Consider the following 20,047-nt stretch of genomic DNA (forward strand, 5'->3'; position numbering starts at 1 on the left):
ATCAACAGATCAATGTGAATATCAACCGATCAATATGAATATCAATGTGAATATCAACAGATCAATGTGAATATCAATATGAATATAAACAGATCAATGTGAATATCAACAGATCAATATGAATATCAACAGATCAATATGAATATCAATGTGAATATCAACAGATCAATGTGAATATCAACAGATCAATGTGAATTTTAATATGAATATCAACAGATCAATATGAATTTCAACAGATCAATGTGAATATCAACAGATCAATGTGAATATCATCAGTTCAGTGTGAATATCAACAGATCAATATGAATATTAATATGAATATCAACAGATCAATATGAATATCAACAGATCAATGTGAATATCAATGTGAATATCAACAGATCAATGTGAATATCAATGTGAATATCAACAGATCAATGTGAATATAAATGTGAATATCAACAGATCAATGTGAATATCAATATGAATATAAACAGATCAATATGAATGTCAACAGATCAATATGAATATTAATATGAATATCAACAGATCAATATGAATATCAACAGATCAATGTGAATACCAACAGATCAATATGAATATTATTATGAATATCAACAGATCAATGTGAATATCAACAGATCAATGTGAATATCAATGTGAATATCAACAGATCAATGTGAATATCAATATGAATATAAACAGATCAATATGAATATCAACAGATCAATATGAATATCAACAGATCAATATGAATACCAATATGAATATAAACAGATCAATATGAATATCAACAGATCAATATGAATATCAACAGGTCAATATGAATATCAACAGATCAATGTGAATATCAACAGATCAATATGAATATCAATGTGAATATCAACAGATCAATGTGAATATCAATGTGAATTTCAACAGATCAATGTGAATATCAACAGATCAATGTCAATATCAACAGATCAATATGAAAATCAACAGATCAATGTCAATATCAACAGATCAATGTGAATATCAACAGATCAATGTGAATATCATCTGATCAATGTGAATATCAATATGAATATCAACAGATCAATATGAATATCAACAGATCAATGTGAATATCAACAGATCAATATGAATATCAACAGATCAATATGAATATCAACAGATCAATATGAATATCAACAGATCAATATGAATATCAATGTAAATATCAACAGATCAATGTGAATATCATCTGATCAATGTGAATATCAACAGATCAATGTGAATATCAACCGATCAATATGAATATCAATGTGAATATCAACAGATCAATGTGAATATCAATATGAATATAAACAGATCAATGTGAATATCAACAGATCAATATGAATATCAACAGATCAATATGAATATCAATATGAATATAAACAGATCAATGTGAATATCAACAGATCAATATGAATATCAATGTGAATATCAACAGATCAATGTGAATATCAACAGATCAATGTGAATTTTAATATGAATATCAACAGATCAATATGAATTTCAACAGATCAATGTGAATATCAACAGATCAATGTGAATATCATCAGTTCAGTGTGAATATCAACAGATCAATATGAATATTAATATGAATATCAACAGATCAATATGAATATCAACAGATCAATGTGAATATCAATGTGAATATCAACAGATCAATGTGAATATCAATGTGAATATCAACAGATCAATGTGAATATAAATGTGAATATCAACAGATCAATGTGAATATCAATATGAATATAAACAGATCAATATGAATGTCAACAGATCAATATGAATATTAATATGAATATCAACAGATCAATATGAATATCAACAGATCAATGTGAATACCAACAGATCAATATGAATATTATTATGAATATCAACAGATCAATGTGAATATCAATATGAATATAAACAGATCAATATGAATATCAACAGATCAATATGAATACCAATATGAATATAAACAGATCAATATGAATATCAACAGATCAATATGAATATCAACAGATCAATGTGAATATCAACAGATCAATGTGAATATCAATGTAAATATCAACAGATCAATGTGAATATCAACAGATCAATGTGAATATCATCTGATCAATGTGAATATCAACAGATCAATGTGAATATCAATATGAATATCAACAGATCAATGTGAATATCAACAGATCAATGTGAATGGAGGCTGTTAGAGTGAAGAGAGGGCAGGGGGGTGGTGAGGCGGGGCAGTGAGGCGGGTGGCTGAGAGACTGTTAATGACAGATAGACAACTGGACAGAGTCCCTTCCATAAGGTTCTCCTTCAGTGACAGAGGAACTGTAGCTAAAGCCTTGAAGAAATCCTGGCAGCCGCTTTGAGGAGGGAAAAGGATCCAAAAAAAAGGACAATGCTTTCATTCATTCAACAGGGAGAGTGGAGGAGGAGGGAGAGAGATGAGTGGCAGGTAATACATACACCCACTCCAAAATGACAAAAAAATAATATATTTTATCGGCGCGTTCACACTTGTAAATGCAATGCCTTGTTTTGACAAAACACCCCTCCCTGTCACAGCAAAGGGTAATGACGTGCTTGAAGCAAAATTGGATGTGCTTTTTTTTGTTGTTGATCTACTTTTGAGAGGACACATCCACACTTACATTGGAAGAGAGAAAACATTTAACTGCAGTGTTTATTATGCGTTAAACGAGGCCTCTCACTGTAATGTCCTGTCTAAGTACAGACTCCATTACGGTTTCTTTCATTTCCAGAGACCTCCACACTGATGATGAAGGCACACAAACAAGAAAAATATATCTATGGTTTTTAAATGTGCTTTAGTTTAGATTATTTTCTACTGATAGCTATAACGCTTTTTAAATGGGTGTTAGTTTAGAGTCTTTTTAAAGATATCTATAATGTTTTTAGTTTATATAATAGTCTTTATTTATTCCACTGTGAGAGTAGATGACCACACAGGAAGTTAGAAAAACAAGATAATATGGAAGAAAGCTATAATGTGTGTTTGTTTAAAGAGGCCTCCTAATGTAACTAGTTGTTTAGTCATAGACAGTTCTGCTTCAGGGAAGCATATAAACATGTATACTGTAAATACTCAGCTATAGCCAGGACATTAATGATGTGAGCAAAGCGAGTCAACGCGCTGGGGGAAGTAGTTATATAACCACTCTGATTTTGTTTGGCTACTTCAAGGTGTGAAGACAGACTCTTTCCTCTGATTGGTGTGCCGTAACTTTTTGTGTTAATACAATTAAACCTACAGGGACATTGTACCCACCACCAAAACTAAAGAAGACAGAGAGAGAGAGAAACAACTGCCTTTTTCCTTAACCGTTTCTTAGGAACAGAAACAATGGAGGCTGGAGTTCAGGACCTTTTATTTCACATTAAATGTGTTTTCCTTTATTGTTCAGAAGGTGCGGAGTGGTTCGTTCTCAGCCCTCTGCAGAATTATGTGGATCACTGAACAGTGGGGAAAGTCATACTAAACCCAGGAAGAATACAGTACAGTACAGTGGCTGAGGCATCTTTCTAAGGCCCCTGGGTGATCCCCTGTCCAGCTAGAATACAGTACAGTGGCTGAGGCATCTTTCTAAGGCCCCTGGGTGATCCCCTGTCCAGCTAGAATACAGTACAGTGGCTGAGGCATCTTTCTAAGGCCCCTGGGTGATCCCCTGTCCAGCTAGAATACAGTACAGTGGCTGAGGCATCTTTCTAAGGCCCCTGGGTGATCCCCTGTCCAGCTAGAATACAGTACAGTGGCTGAGGCATCTTTCTAAGGCCCCTGGGTGATCCCCTGTCCAGCTAGAATACAGTACAGTGGCTGAGGCATCTTTCTAAGGCCCCTGGGTGATCCCCTGTCCAGCTAGAATACAGTACAGTGGCTGAGGGATCTTTCTAAGGCCCCTGGGTGATCCCCTGTCCAACTCGTGTATCTTACTGTAGACAACCCATGGGGAGAGTCTAATATTAACATGTTAAACCGACAAGAGAAGAAGTACCAGTATGTTATATTTGAATGTGGCACTCATGAACTAAATATATATATATATTTAATATGTTTTAAAACTAAAATGAACATGTCTTACTGGGGTCAAGTCAGGTAGTCCCTGACTGTTTCAGTACATTTCCTTACATTTGCTGTCTCATGAACACAGTCCTGTATATTGCTGTAGACCTGAGAAAGACCTTCCTCCCATTGGCTTTGTGTGGAGGCTCAGCTTTTCCTGTTGCTACTGGACAGTGGTATAGCATGCAGTGTTACAACAGAAAGATTGAAAATCCCATGGTGATGTCATGAACCCATGACAAGTAGTGCAGCTTCAGTAGGCTGAGGTCTGGTGTTTGGAGGGCGTTTGAATGGAAACCCATGTGTTTCAAAAACCTCCAGCAAAGTCAAGGGGTTTCATCTCCTTCAAGTTGGTGGCAGCTCAGTTGTCACTAGTTTAAAGGGTCACAAAGCACTTTATGTTAATTAACAGTGTGGCAGCACAGCCAACATGACTTGTCTCCTGACACAGATACATAGACAGACTGTTTTAATGACTGGCTCCCCCTTTCACTCCTGTTGCAGGTTGTTGTATCAACAACGGTCAATGTGGACGGTCACGTCCTGGCGGTCTCAGACAACATGTTTGTCCATAACAACTCCAAGCACGGCAGAAGGGCTCGACGTCTAGACCCTTCTGAAGGTACGGACCCTCCTTATCTCTATCATGGTAGGCACATTCTACATAACTTTTATTTTGAAATACTCTCTAGTTTCCCTATGAGCACAAGACCTTGAAAAGACGTTGAAAAGACGTATTTTCGTTGTCATGTGGTCACGGGGCTTAGTTCTTTAGTTCCATATCTCTTTCCTCATGTAGCTTGTCATCTTTAGCTCCTCTGGTAGATGCTGAGATAAAGATCCTTCTGGTGTAGTTCCTTCAGATCATATCTGTCCCTTTATAGTATCACAACGTAGTTCTCTAATTCTCCATCTCTCATTGTATTTCACTAGTACATTTCATGAACACATATATATAATATTTATTATTATTATAATTATTGTTATTGCACTGTGTGAAATATGCAGTGATCTCTATTTACATATGTTTTCAAAAGGGCTCTTGCTCAATTGCTTTCTAAAATAAACATCAAATCTGCAATTGATTTGTGGTGAGATCAGGTTGTTTCTGGGTTCTGTAGTGTGAGATCAGGTTGTTACTGGGTTCTGTAGTGTGAGATCAGGTTGTTACTGGGTTCTGTAGTGTGAGATCAGGTTGTTACTGGGTTCTGTAGTGTGAGATCAGGTTGTTTCTGGGTTCTGTACTGTGAGATCAGGTTGTTACTGGGTTCTGTAGTGTGAGATCAGGTTGTTACTGGGTTCTGTAGTGTGAGATCAGGTTGTTACTGGGTTCTGTAGTGAGATCAGGTTGTTTCTGGGTTCTGTAGTGTGAGATCAGGTTGTTACTGGGTTCTGTAGTGTGAGATCAGGTTGTTACTGGGTTCTGTAGTGTGAGATCAGGTTGTTTCTGGGTTCTGTAGTGTGAGATCAGGTTGTTCCTGGGTTCTGTAGTGTGAGATCAGGTTGTTACTGGGTTCTGTAGTGTGAGATCAGGTTGTTACTGGGTTCTGTACTGTGAGATCAGGTTGTTACTGGGTTCTGTAGTGTGAGATCAGGTTGTTACTGGGTTCTGTAGTGTGAGATCAGGTTGTTTCTGGGTTCTGTAGTGTGAGATCAGGTTGTTACTGGGTTCTGTAGTGTGAGATCAGGTTGTTTCTGGGTTCTGTAGTGTGAGATCAGGTTGTTACTGGGTTCTGTACTGTGAGATCAGGTTGTTACTGGGTTCTGTAGTGTGATATCAGGTTGTTACTGGGTTCTGTACTGTGAGATCAGGTTGTTGTTACTGGGTTCTGTAGTGTGAGATCAGGTTGTTACTGGGTTCTGTAGTGTGATATCAGGTTGTTCCTGGGTTCTGTAGTGTGAGATCAGGTTGTTACTGGGTTCTGTAGTGAGATCAGGTTGTTACTGGGTTCTGTAGTGTGAGATCAGGTTGTTTCTGGGTTCTGTAGTGTGAGATCAGGTTGTTCCTGGGTTCTGTAGTGTGAGATCAGGTTGTTTCTGGGTTCTGTAGTGTGAGATCAGGTTGTTACTGGGTTCTGTACTGTGAGATCAGGTTGTTTCTGGGTTCTGTAGTGTGAGATCAGGTTGTTTCTGGGTTCTGTAGTGTGAGATCAGGTTGTTTCTGGGTTCTGTAGTGTGAGATCAGGTTGTTTCTGGGTTCTGTAGTGTGAGATCAGGTTGTTACTGGGTTCTGTAGTGTGAGATCAGGTTGTTTCTGGGTTCTGTAGTGTGAGATCAGGTTGTTTCTGGGTTCTGTAGTGTGAGATCAGGTTGTTACTGGGTTCTGTAGTGTGAGATCAGGTTGTTACTGGGTTCTGTAGTGTGAGATCAGGTTGTTTCTGGGTTCTGTAGTGTGAGATCAGGTTGTTACTGGGTTCTGTAGTGTGAGATCAGGTTGTTTCTGGGTTCTGTAGGGTGAGATCAGGTTGTTACTGGGTTCTGTAGTGTGAGATCAGGTTGTTCCTGGGTTCTGTAGTGTGAGATCAGGTTGTTACTGGGTTCTGTAGTGTGAGATCAGGTTGTTACTGGGTTCTGTACTGTGAGATCAGGTTGTTACTGGGTTCTGTAGTGTGAGATCAGGTTGTTACTGGGTTCTGTAGTGTGAGATCAGGTTGTTTCTGGGTTCTGTAGTGTGAGATCAGGTTGTTACTGGGTTCTGTAGTGTGAGATCAGGTTGTTTCTGGGTTCTGTACTGTGAGATCAGGTTGTTACTGGGTTCTGTACTGTGAGATCAGGTTGTTTCTGGGTTCTGTAGTGTGAGATCAGGTTGTTACTGGGTTCTGTAGTGTGAGATCAGGTTGTTACTGGGTTCTGTAGTGTGAGATCAGGTTGTTTCTGGGTTCTGTAGTGTGAGATCAGGTTGTTACTGGGTTCTGTAGTGAGATCAGGTTGTTACTGGGTTCTGTAGTGAGATCAGGTTGTTTCTGGGTTCTGTAGTGAGATCAGGTTGTTACTGGGTTCTGTAGTGTGAGATCAGGTTGTTACTGGGTTCTGTAGTGTGAGATCAGGTTGTTACTGGGTTCTGTAGTGAGATCAGGTTGTTACTGGGTTCTGTAGTGAGATCAGGTTGTTTCTGGGTTCTGTAGTGAGATCAGGTTGTTACTGGGTTCTGTAGTGTGAGATCAGGTTGTTTCTGGGTTCTGTAGTGTGAGATCAGGTTGTTTCTGGGTTCTGTAGTGTGAGATCAGGTTGTTACTGGGTTCTGTAGTGTGAGATCAGGTTGTTTCTGGGTTCTGTACTGTGAGATCAGGTTGTTACTGGGTTCTGTAGTGTGAGATCAGGTTGTTTCTGGGTTCTGTAGTGTGAGATCAGGTTGTTTCTGGGTTCTGTACTGTGAGATCAGGTTGTTTCTGGGTTCTGTAGTGTGAGATCAGGTTGTTTCTGGGTTCTGTAGTGTGAGATCAGGTTGTTACTGGGTTCTGTAGTGTGAGATCAGGTTGTTACTGGGTTCTGTAGTGTGAGATCAGGTTGTTCCTGGGTTCTGTAGTGTGAGATCAGGTTGTTTCTGGGTTCTGTAGTGTGAGATCAGGTTGTTACTGGGTTCTGTAGTGTGAGATCAGGTTGTTCCTGGGTTCTGTAGTGTGAGATCAGGTTGTTTCTGGGTTCTGTAGATCCTTATTGAAGCACTACTGTAGTGTCGTACTCATCAGTCAGAAAACCAGCACAGCTGTCTCCACATCAGAAGATTGACTGATTGGCTGCTCTGCTGAAAAAGGGAAAAAGAGAGAAAAATACATTCGGAGCAGCAAAGTCTGGGAAATATAAATGCAGGAAGGACAGAGTTCAACCTTCTAGCCTTCCTGTTGGACTCAGTTCAGTTCAAACACTCTGGAAAACGTGACCTTGTCAAACGTGTATTAGCTAGTCATCACTGGCAAGTACAAGTGGCTTGTATGTATAATATTGTGTTACCCAGACCTGTAATAGCATGAGCGCTTTCGGTCTTAATTAGGCAGTAATTATCATAACGCTATCAAAACACTAGTGTTTTAATAATGCAACAGGAAAGGCAAAGCAAAGGCGTTATATCAATGAAATGAACTATATCAACCCCCAAAACTCTGCAGGGGAAGGAAAGGACTGTGGTTTTTTGGGGGGGGGGGGTTCTTTACTAATGACAAAACGGGCAGAGAAAGACAATCTAATAATTGATGGTTAGCCCTAAGCTGTGAAGTCGTTACGGCCCGTGACGTATTGTTTGTCTCTCTCTCTCTCCGTATCCACGGGATAGAAGGCGTGTTTTGCTTAGCAACCGGCTTTAATTAGGAGAGCAATTAAAGAGGTTGAGCCCCCCCCCCTCCCCTCCCCTCTACCGTGGGTCTCCCCCTGTCTGAGGGGGTCCTGCGGGACAGGGGAACTGGCGTCTGCACAGCCTACTCACCCAACCCAACAACCACTGAAGCATCTCATCATCAAAAGACCCTATGTGCAGCAGAGCTCCTGTCCTTATGAATCTGGATTTGGACTGGTGGTAGTCAGATGATCCATCTCCTAATCTGGAGTGTATCTCCTCCACCTTCCCTTTATTAAGTGAAGACCACACAGATCTATAACGTGTGTATGGATTGTGTTAGAGGGCAGACATGGCTGGGTAGAATGGTACATTTAGTGAAGAAACAATTCTAACATTTGAAACGCAGTCTCATATCACAGAGTCAAATCTCAGATTACTGATATTTTATTGTCTACCCATAGAGAGAGAGAGGTAGATGTAGAGAGACAGACAGACAGACAGACAAGACAGACAAGACAGACAAGACAGACAGACAGACAGACAGACAGACAGACAGACAGACAGACAGACAGACAGACAGACAGACAGACAGACAGACAGACAGACAGACAGACAGACAGACAGACAGACAGACAGACAGACAGACAGACAGACAGACAGACAGACAGACAGACAGACAGACAGACAGACAGACAGACAGACAGACAGACAGACAGACAGACAGACAGACTGTGTGATCAGCAGCAGGATATACAGTCATAAGGTATAGTCCATGTTAACTATGCTTTGATTGGCTACAAAGTCTGTACAGGAATACCTATATACTCTGTTTATCTCCAATTCTGCCTCACTACTACAACCTATTATCTACATTTATAACATCAGCTGAATATAATGTATTCCAGGTGATGGTATAATGATTCCCTCCACCCACTCTATCCCCCCCCACACCCCCCACCCTTACTCTCTCACCTCCACGTGTTCCTCAGTTCATAAATGAGCCTGTAGTCGTCAGTAAGGGGTGTGTAAAGAGCGTCTCAGCGATCCTCGTCTGTGTCTACGCTCTACCGTGTGTGTGTCGTACTCAGCGACCCGGCTCTCCTGGAGGCCTGCAGCGTGGATCTGATTTGCATGCCAAGTGGCTGTAACGCTGTTAGGTTGATGCAATAAAGACAAGCGGATCCAGGCTGCAAGGCTTTAGCCAGTAAAGAGGAGCAGATGGCCCTAGGAGAGGTAAAAGGTATAATCCCATCAGCAGCAGTATCAACCTGCCATCTGGAGAACACCAACACAATTACAAGACATTTTTAGCAGGCAGAACAAAGGAAGTCCTCAGTACGTACAGCACAGCAGGCAAGATGAGACCTGTTGGAGTGTCGCAATACTGGAGGGATGAGGAGGAAGGTGACTAAAGACTGTGTCCCAAATGCCATCCTATTTTATATGAAGGGCACTACTACCCCATAGGCCCTGGTCAAAAGTAGGGCACTATATGGTGCCATTTGGGATGTACACTAACACAGTGCCATGTTGCCTTGGAGAGAGGAATGCTGATTAGAGCTTCACACTGCGAGGCAGGAGCTGAACGCAGAGAGAAGTACGAACCCAACGCCTTTGTTCAGTAAACAAGACACAGGGGGACGTGGGGAGGTGAGCTGGGAGGCCTGGTAGGTTGTGGGTAGTCAACACCAGACACAGGGGGACGTGGGGAGGTGAGCTGGGAGGCCTGGTAGGTTGTGGGTAGTCAACACCAGACACAGGGGGACGTGGGGAGGTGAGCTGGGAGGCCTGGTAGGTTGTGGGTAGTCAACACCAGACACAGGGGGACGTGGGGAGGTGAGCTGGGAGGCCTGGTAGGTTGTGGGTAGTCAACACCAGACACAGGGGGACGTGGGGAGGTGAGCTGGGAGGCCTGGTAGGTTGTGGGTAGTCAGTACCAGACACAGGGGGACGTGGGGAGGTGAGCTGAGAGGCCTGGTAGGTTGTGGGTAGTCAGTACCAGACACAGGGGGACGTGGGGAGGTGAGCTGGGAGGCCTGGTAGGTTGTGGGTAGTCAGTACCAGACACAGGGGGACGTGGGGAGGTGAGCTGAGAGGCCTGGTAGGTTGTGGGTAGTCAGTACCAGACACAGGGGGACGTGGGGAGGTGAGCTGGGAGGCCTGGTAGGTTGTGGGTAGTCAGTACCAGACACAGGGGGACGTGGGGAGGTGAGCTGGGAGGCCTGGTAGGTTGTGGGTAGTCAACACCAGACACAGGGGGACGTGGGGAGGTGAGCTGGGAGGCCTGGTAGGTTGTGGGTAGTCAACACCAGACACAGGGGGACGTGGGGAGGTGAGCTGGGAGGCCTGGTAGGTTGTGGGTAGTCAGTACCAAATCTTTCTCTCGGCTCTCTCTCTTCCTCTCTTGGCTCCTTGTTGACTGTCCACTTGAAGCACAACAAAGCCAGAGATTCGTTGGAGTGTGACAAGTGATGTTGAGACAAGACACATGCAGGCGCCGAACCGCTTCTAGAAGACTTGGCATTATGAGAAAAATCACCAGAGAGCTGGCAAGCAGGGAGGAAGTGATGTGTTAGTCGTTAGTTAGTCGTTAGTTAGTCGTTAGTTAGTCGTTAGTTAGTCGTTAGCTAGTCGTTAGTTAGTTGTTAGTTAGTTGTTATTTAGTCGTTAGTTAGTTGTTAGCTAGTCGTTAGTTAGTCATTAGTTAGTTGTTAGTTAGTCATTAGTTAGTCGTTAGCTAGTCATTAGTTAGTCATTAGTTAGTCATTAGTTAGTTGTTAGTTAGTCATTAGTTAGTCGTTAGTTAGTCGTTAGTTAGTCGTTAGTTAGTCATTAGTTAGTTGTTAGTTAGTCATTAGTTAGTCATTAGTTAGTTGTTAGTTAGTCGTTAGTTAGTCATTAGTTAGTTGTTAGTTAGTCATTAGTTAGTCATTAGTTAGTTGTTAGTTAGTCGTTAGTTAGTCGTTAGTTAGTCATTAGTTAGTTGTTAGTTAGTCATTAGTTAGTCGTTAGTTAGTCATTAGTTAGTTGTTAGTTAGTCATTAGTTAGTCATTAGTTAGTTGTTAGTTAGTCATTAGTTAGTTGTTAGCTAGTCGTTAGTTAGTCATTAGTTAGTCGTTAGTTAGTCGTTAGTTAGTCATTAGTTAGTTGTTAGCTAGTCGTTAGTTAGTCGTTAGTTAGTCGTTAGTTAGTTGTTAGTTAGTCATTAGTTAGTCGTTAGTTAGTCATTAGTTAGTTGTTAGTTAGTCATTAGTTAGTCGTTAGCTAGTCATTAGTTAGTCGTTAGCTAGTCATTAGTTAGTCGTTAGCTAGTCATTAGTTAGTTGTTAGTTAGTCATTAGTTAGTCGTTAGCTAGTCATTAGTTAGTCATTAGTTAGTCGTTAGCTAGTGAATAATACAATAAAATATCCCAATACTGACATAAAAATGTAGAGGAAAACATTTGATGAATATTGTTTAATATATTATATAGTAAATATAGGTCCGTTATGATTTTTAAATAATATTTACAAAATTAATATAGCAATCCAACTAATTAGAATAATGCTAAGTTGTACCTAGCCTGCTATTCCTGTATGTTGGGTGAACTTGGCTTCAGAACAACCTACCTAGCCTCGTATTCCTGTATGTTGGGTGAACTTGGCTTCAGAACAACCTACCTAGCCTGGTATTCCTGTATGGTGGGTGAACTTGGATTCAGAACAGCCTACCTAGCCTGGTATACCTGTATGTTGGGTGAACTTGGCTTCAGAACAGCCTACCTAGCCTGGTATTCCTGTATGTTGGGTGAACTTGGCTTCAGAACAGCCTACCTAGCCTGGTATTCCTGTATGGTGGGTGAACTTGGCTTCAGAACAGCCTACCTAGCCTGGTATTCCTGTATGTTGGGTGAACTTGGCTTCAGAACAGCCTACCTAGCCTGGTATTCCTGTATGGTGGGTGAACTTGGCTTCAGAACAGCCTACCTAGCCTGGTATTCCTGTATGGTGGGTGAACTTGGCTTCAGAACAGCCTACCTAGCCTGGTATTCCTGTATGTTGGGTGAACTTGGCTTCAGAACAGCCTACCTAGCCTGGTATTCCTGTATGGTGGGTGAACTTGGCTTCATAACATCCTTCACCAGTCTGGTCCTGTTCCAGCCCGTCCGTCTCTCCTTCTCTCTCTCGCTGGCTGGCTGCGTACGTCTGCTCTCTCCAATTTCCATCATCTGCTTGAGCGCATTGTGCACGTATATCATTAGATGGCTAACGCTGTCTGTGTAATTTGGTTTGCCATGCTCCCCATTGAACACATGTCCCCCCCTTCTATATGTGCATTGAAAATGCATGCTAATCACGGGCAGAATGGAGGTGGCTCATGCACGGTTCGGTTTAGAGCAGCCCGGCCCCCCAGCCTCGGCCCCCGTCTCTCCCGTCTCCACGCTAGGCACCAAAGGTGGAAGCATTGAGAAATTCGAGTCGGTGTGTGTGTGTGTGTGTGTGTGTGTGTGTGTGTGTGTGTGTGTGGCTGTCTGAAGCCCCAGCTGCCAGCCAGCCCCTCCTGTGCCTCTGCTCTGCCCAGTCCACCCCCCACCCCCACCCAGCCTCTTCTCCCTAACCCCCAACCTGCCTCCCTTTAGCCCCCCCAACAACCCCCCACCACAACCCACCCTTCCTTCCTTCCTTCCTTCCTTCCTTCCTTCCTTCCTTCCTTCCTTCCTTCCTTCCTTCCTTCCTTCCTTCCTTCCTTCCTTCCTTCTGTCCGTCCCTCCGTCCCTCCCTCTCACCTACAGAAAGTACATTTGTTTACTGTAATTTTTGGTGAATTATTTGCTATAATTGGCTTCGCTGATGAAGGTCAGTCCCTTTGAGGAGTCTTGTCTGTCTTTAGAGAGTTGATGCTTTTTCAAACGCTCCTGCCTGCAATTAAGAAAAGCAAATGTCACTCGCAAGCCTCAGAAATGAAAATTTGTATGAACTTATTAGCATGGAGTCAACAGTGCCAGTTAAGGGCAGCCCTCCCTCCCTCCCTCTCTCTCTCTCTCTCTCTCTCTCTCTCTCCCTCTCTCCCTCTCCCTCTCTCCCCTCTCCCCTCTCGCCCTCTCCCCTCCACCTCCCTCCCTCCCTCCCTCCCTCCCTCCCTCCCTCCCTCCCTCCCTCCCTCCCTCCCTCCCTCCCTCCCTCCTGTGGCGGTGTGTGCTGTGGGCTCATGGCCCCTCTGCTACACAGGGAGATGCTCGTGGAATGAGCAAATACAACCTCGGCTGGTCCAACATTAAAGCAAACAAAGACTGGAGCCTTGTCTGGAGTGTAGAACACAACAATACCTAATGGTGATTAACCTGGCTGGCTGACAGAGAGCTAGCTGAGGGAAAGAGAGGGGGAAATCAATGCATGATGGCAATGATTATATAGCCTCATTATTGATCATATGTACGCCTTATAATTATAACCCATTATTATATCAGTATTTTGTCATTTATATTTTTATTAACAGATATATACAAAAAAAATCCACATATTTTTTTTAACATACATTCGTTTTTGTGCTGCTTTTATATAAACTGAATTACAATATTGCAATGATAGAAACATTGGTGTTACTGTGGTAGCTATTATAAACTCAGACATCTTAGCTATAACAAGGATGTTACAGTGGTACAGGATGATAGCTGGTATAAACTCAGACATCTTAGTTATAACTACCCCAATTACACTAAAAGGTTCTACAGATTACAAAACATCCTTTTGTGAATTATTTAAAAGGTTTTGTGGCTTTACAGTCAAAAGCACCTTTCCATTGTCTCTCCTTCTATCCCCGGTCAACAATAATAAGAGAGATGGACAGAAAAATAAAACACATTTAAAATGAAAGAGCAGTTAATGTAGAGGGTGGAGGAGTGAGAGTGGGGGAGGAAATACATTACTGTTAGTCACCTCCCTCCCACTGACCGTTTAGCATCAGGAAATAGAGTTGGAGAACTGAGCGTTAATAGACAAAGTGTACATCTTTATAGTGTCTAGTCTCTTTGTAGCAGAATCTGCATTCAGAATCCTCATCAAAGTGAGGCCAGTGGAAGGCTGGGTGTAGAAGAAGGTGTGATAAAAGAGAGAGAGAGAGAGAGAGAGAGAACATTCAAACGGGGGGCTGGGACGCTCTCTGTCCCTGACTGTTTGCCTCAGTGATGGCTACTGGTGGTCCTGAGCTTGCTAGCACTCCTGTAACGATTCTGACATTTTTTCAATATTAACTACCTGTCAAAGGTTTTTTTCTATTTTTTTTTTACTATTTTCTACATTGTAGAATAATAGTGAAGACATCAAAACTATGAAATAACACATTGCAATTATGTAGTAACCAAAAAAGTGTTAAACAAATCAAAATATATTTTATGATCGACATTCTTCAAATAGCCACCCTTTGCCTTGATGACAGCTTTGCAAACTCTTGCCATTCTCTCAACCAGCTTCATTTGGTATTCACCTGGAATGCATTTCAATTAACAGGTGTGCCTTCTTAAAAGTTACTTTGTGGAATTTCTTTCCTTCTTAATGTGTTTGAGCCAATCAGTTGTGTTGTAACAATGGGGTTATAGAGAAGATAGCCCTATCTGGTAAAAGACCAAGTCCATATTATAGCAAGAACAGCTCAAATAAGCAAAGAAAAATGACAGTCCATCATTACTTTAAGACATGATTTAAGCCCACTAGAAAGTGTGTGCCCTCAGGCTTGGAGGGAAGCAAAAGTCATTCAGCTACCTAAGAATAGTAAATCCCCCTTTACTGGCTCAAATAGCCGACCAATCAGCCTGTTTCCAACCCTTAGTAAACTTTTGGAAAAAGTATTGTTTGATCAGATACAATGCTATTTCACAGTAAACAAATTGACAACAGACTTTCAGCATGCCTATAGAGAAGGACAACAAGCACAGCACTTGCACAAATGACTGATGATTGGCTTAGAGGAATTGATGACAAAAATATTGTGAGGGCTGTTTTGTTAGACTTCAGTGCGGCCTTGGACATTATCCATCATGGTCTGCTGCTGGTAAAACTTATGTGTTATGGCTTTACACCCCCTGCTATATTGTGGATAAAGAGTTACCTGTCTAACCTCTATGGGCTAGGTGGGACGCTTGCGTCCCACCTACTCAACAGCCAGTGTAATCCCGTGGCGCGATATTCAAATACCTCAAAAATGCAAAAACTTCAATTTTTCAAACATATGACTATTTTACACCATTTTAAAGACTCTCGTTAATCTAACCACACTGTCCGATTTCAAAAAGGCTTTACAACGAAAGCAAAACATTAGATTATGTCAGCAGAGTACCCAGCCAGAAATAATCAGACACCCATTTTTCAAGCTAGCATATAATGTCACATAAACCCAAACCACAGCTAAATGCAGCACTAACCTTTGATGATCTTCATCAGATGACAACCCTAGGACATTATGTTATACAATACATGCATGTTTTGTTCAATCAAGTTCATATTTATATCAAAAACCAGCTTTTTACATTAGCATGTGACTAGCATGTGACTAGCATTCCGACCGAACACTGCCGGTGAATTTACTAAATTACTCACGATAAACGTTCACAAAAAACATAACAATTATTTTAAGAATTATAGATACAGAACTCCTCTATGCACTCGATATGTCCGATTTTAAAATAGCTTTTCGGTGAAAGCACATTTTGCAATATTCTAAGTAGATAGCCTGGCATCACAGGGCTAGCTATTTAGACACCCAGCAAGTTTAGCACTCACCAAAGTCAGATTTACTATAAGAAAAATGTTATTACCTTTGCTGTCCTTCATCAGACTGCACTCCCAGGACTTCTACTTCAATAACAAATGTTGGTTTGGTCCCAAATAATCCATTGTTATATCCAAATAGCACCGTTTTGTTCGTGCGTTCAAGACACTATCCGAAAGGGTAAATAAGGGTTACGAGCATGGCGCATTTCGTGAGAAAATTCTAAATATTCCATTACCGTACTTCGAAGCATGTCAACCGCTGTTTAAAATCAATTTTTATGCAATTTTTCTCGTAAAAAAGCGATAATATTCTGACCGGGAAATCGTTTTTTATTACAAAGAGAGTGAAAGTAAAAGCATGCTATCCCCTCATGCACGAGCCTCAGTCTAATGGCCCTCTGATAGAGCACTTGCCAAACGCGCTAATGTGTTTCAGCCTGGGGATGGAATTACATCGTTCAGCTTTTTCCCGCCTTCTGAGAGCCCATGGGAGCCGTAGGAAGTGTCACGTCATGCCAGAGATCCCCTGTATTTGTTAGAGATGATCAAGGAGGGCAAGAAATGGTCAGACAGGCCACTTCCTGTAAGGAATCTTCTCAGGTTTTGGCCTGCCAAATGAGTTCTGTTATACTCACAGACACCATTCAAACAGTTTTAGAAACTTTAGGGTGTTTTCTATCCAAAGCCAATAATTATATGCATATTCTAGTTACTGGGCAGGAGTAGTAACCAGATTAAATCGGGTACGTTTTTTATCCGGCCATGCAAATACTGCCCCCTAGCCCCAACAGGCTAACAGAACACAGAGGGTGTTCTTTAGTGGAAGCATCTCCAACATAATCTAGGTAGAATCAGGAATTCCCCAAGGCAGCTGTCTAGGCTCATTACTTTTTTCAATCTTTACTAATGAATTGCCACTGGCTTTGAGGAAAGCCAGAGTGTCTATGTATGTGGATGACTCAACACTATACACGTCAGCTACTACAGCGACTGAAATGACTGCAACACGTAACAAAGAGTTGCAGTTAGTTTCAGAGTGGGGGGCAAGGAATAAGTTAGCGCTAAATATTTCTAAAACTAATAGCATTGTATTTGGGACAAATCATTCACTAAACCCTAAACCTCAACTAAATCTTGTAATAAATAATGTGGAAATTGAGCAAGTTGAGGTGAGTAAACGGCTTGGAGTTACCCTGGATTGTAAACTGTCATGGTCAAAACATATTGATACAACAGTAGCTAAAATGGGGGGAAGTATGTCCATGATAAGGCGCTGCTCTACCTTCTTTAACAGCACTATCAACAAGGCAGGTCCTACAGGCCCTAGTGTTGTCACACCTTGACTACTGTTCAGTCGTGTGGTCAGGTGCCACAAAAAAGGACTTAGGAAAATTGCAATTGGCTCAGAACAGGGCAGCACGGCTGGCTCAGAACAGGGCAGCACGGCTGGCTCAGAACAGGGCAGCACGGCTGGCTCAGAACAGGGCAGCACGGCTGGCCCTTGGATGTACAGAGAGCTGATATTAGTAATATGCATGTCAATTTCTCCTGGCTCAAAGTGGAGGAGAGATTCACTTCATCACTGCTTGTATGAGAGGTATCGACATGTTGAATGCACCGAGCTGTCTGTCTAAACTACTGGCACACAGCTCGGACACCCATGTATACCCCACAAGACATACCACCAGAGGTCTCTTCACAGTCCCCAATTCCAGAACAGACTATGGAAGGCGCACAGTACTACATAGATCCATGACTACATGGAACTCTATTCCACATCAAGTGACTCATGCAAGCAGTAGAATCAGATTTAAAAAACAGATTAAAAAAACACCTTATGGAACAGCGGGGACTGTGACGCAACACAAACATAAGCACAGACACATACATACACACACACACACACACACACACACACACACACACACACACACACACACACACACACACACACACACACACACACACACACACACACACACACACTCTCACACACACTCTCACACACACACACACACACACACACACACACACACACACACACACACACGATAGCATATACACTATACACACACGTACACATGGGTTTTGTACTGTATATATGTGGTAGTGGTGGAGTAGGGGCCTGAGGGCACACAGTCTGTGAATATATTGTAATGTTTTTAAAATTGTATAAACTGCCTTAATTTTGCTGGACCCCAGGAAGAGTAGCTGCTGTCTTGGCAGCAGCTAATGGGGATCCATAATAAATTCAAATACAAAGGTCAGTCAATACAGAACATTTCAAGAACTTCAAAAGTTTCTTCATGTGCAGTCGCAAAAACCATCGAGCGCTATGATGAAACTGGCTCTCACGATGACCGCCACAGAAAGGAAGACCCAGAGTTACCTCTGCTGCAGAGGATAAGTTCATTAGAGTTACCAGCCTCAGAAATTGCAGCCCAACTAAACGCTTCACAGAGTTCATGTAACAGACACATCTCAACATCAACTGGTCAGAGGAGACTGTAAATTGCTACAAAGAAACCACTACTAAAAGGACACCAATAAGAAGAAGAGACTTGCTTGGGCCAAGAAACACGAGCAATGGACATTAGACCAGTCAAAAGTTGTCCTTTGGTCTGGAGTCCAAATTGGAGATTTTTGGTTCCAACCGCTGTGTCTTTGTGAGACACGGTGTGGGTGAACGGATGTTCTCCACTTGTGTATTTCCCACCGTAAAGCATGGAGGAGGACAGGTTATGGTGTGGGGGTGACACTGTCTGTGATTTATTTAGAATTCAAGGCACACTTAACCAGCATGGTTACCACAGCATTCTGCAGCGATACGCCATCCCATCTGGTTTGGGCTTAGTGGGACTATCATTTGTTTTTCAACAGGACAATGACTCAACACACCTCCAGTCTATGTAAGGGCTATTTGACCAAGAAGGAGAGTGATGTCTTCACAAATATTCCTACAAAGTAGAAAATAGTAAAAATAAAGAAAAACCCTTGAATGAGTAGGTGTTGTAGACCTTAGGACCAGTAGAGGCCTGGAGATGCTAAACGTGTTTATGTTAATTAACGGTCTTTTGCAATGACAATAACCCGGCTGACAAAAAATGTCATGACCGCCACAGCCCGAGTAACAGCCATATTTACCCCAACACACCATTTGCTACAGCAAGTCATTTTTTTCCTCTGGATTTCTGTAGCTAGAACAAACCAATAGTCTGTCGGCCTTTTGCCTTGTAAAAGATGCTAATGAGTTTTGTCTTTAACCACATGAGTAACGCTGCTCGGTCTGATGTAAGATCTGGCTTTTCAGTGCCTGGTGTTTTGTTTTATTATTCAGGCTAGTTGGAAGGTCCTAAATTCTCTCTGTTGTTCTGTCTGTTACAAGCAGCTACCCCCTGCATCAAAGCCATCAGCCCTAGTGAAGGATGGACCACGGGAGGAGCCACAGTCATCATCATAGGAGATAACTTCTTTGACGGTCTCCAAGTTGTGTTCGGGACGATGCTTGTGTGGAGTGAGGTAAGAAGCCTTTGAAATGGTTCTTTATTCCAGACTCGGTGTTCTCATGTATACATCAGAATCACTGTTGTATTTCAGAGCAATTAGCATAGAAAAAAAAAACATAGATTTTTGAATTGTGAAAAAAAAAGGATAAATGTTAGCATGTACCACACAGCAGTTTGTGTTAATGGAATCTGACACTTTACACAGCTTTGCTTAGACTGTTTGCACCCTGGATAGTTGATCAAGCAGTCTGAAGCATGCTAGCTAATGGGCTCTTTTAGCTGCAGCTATCCCCATTAATATCAGCTTTGCTCCTGTGGAATAATCACAGGAGTAGATCAGAAGCTAGATAATGGAAAACAGGCGGGAAAAAATGTGAATCCGATTGAAACCAAGAAACCTCTCAGGAACGGGGAAAAGAAAACCGTTAAGGTCTCGCAAAAAACAATGGAACAATTAGGGGGCC

At 42.0% G+C, this 20,047-nt stretch overlaps 1 protein-coding gene across 17 annotated transcripts in view; it reads left to right on the top strand.

Moving 5' to 3' along the window:
* The window catches only part of LOC106613918 (transcription factor COE3), a 195,184-nt gene that overhangs the window by 121,506 nt on the left and 53,631 nt on the right, over positions 1 to 20,047 (top strand). For 8 of the 17 annotated variants that reach the window (XM_045687634.2, XM_045687643.2, XM_045687599.2 and 5 more), the window contains exons 8-9: positions 4,562 to 4,706; positions 19,463 to 19,596. In XM_045687634.2, the coding sequence (XP_045543590.1) occupies positions 4,562 to 4,706; positions 19,463 to 19,596 (279 nt within the window). The remainder of the gene's footprint in view (positions 1 to 4,561; positions 4,707 to 19,462; positions 19,597 to 20,047) is intronic. The other 9 variants (XM_045687610.2, XM_045687618.2, XM_045687596.2 and 6 more) reach the window with 3 other exon arrangements.

Source organism: Salmo salar, chromosome 01 (assembly GCF_965601325.2).
Source record: "Salmo salar chromosome 01, fSalSal1, whole genome shotgun sequence".
Taxonomy (NCBI): Eukaryota; Metazoa; Chordata; class Actinopteri; order Salmoniformes; family Salmonidae; genus Salmo; species Salmo salar.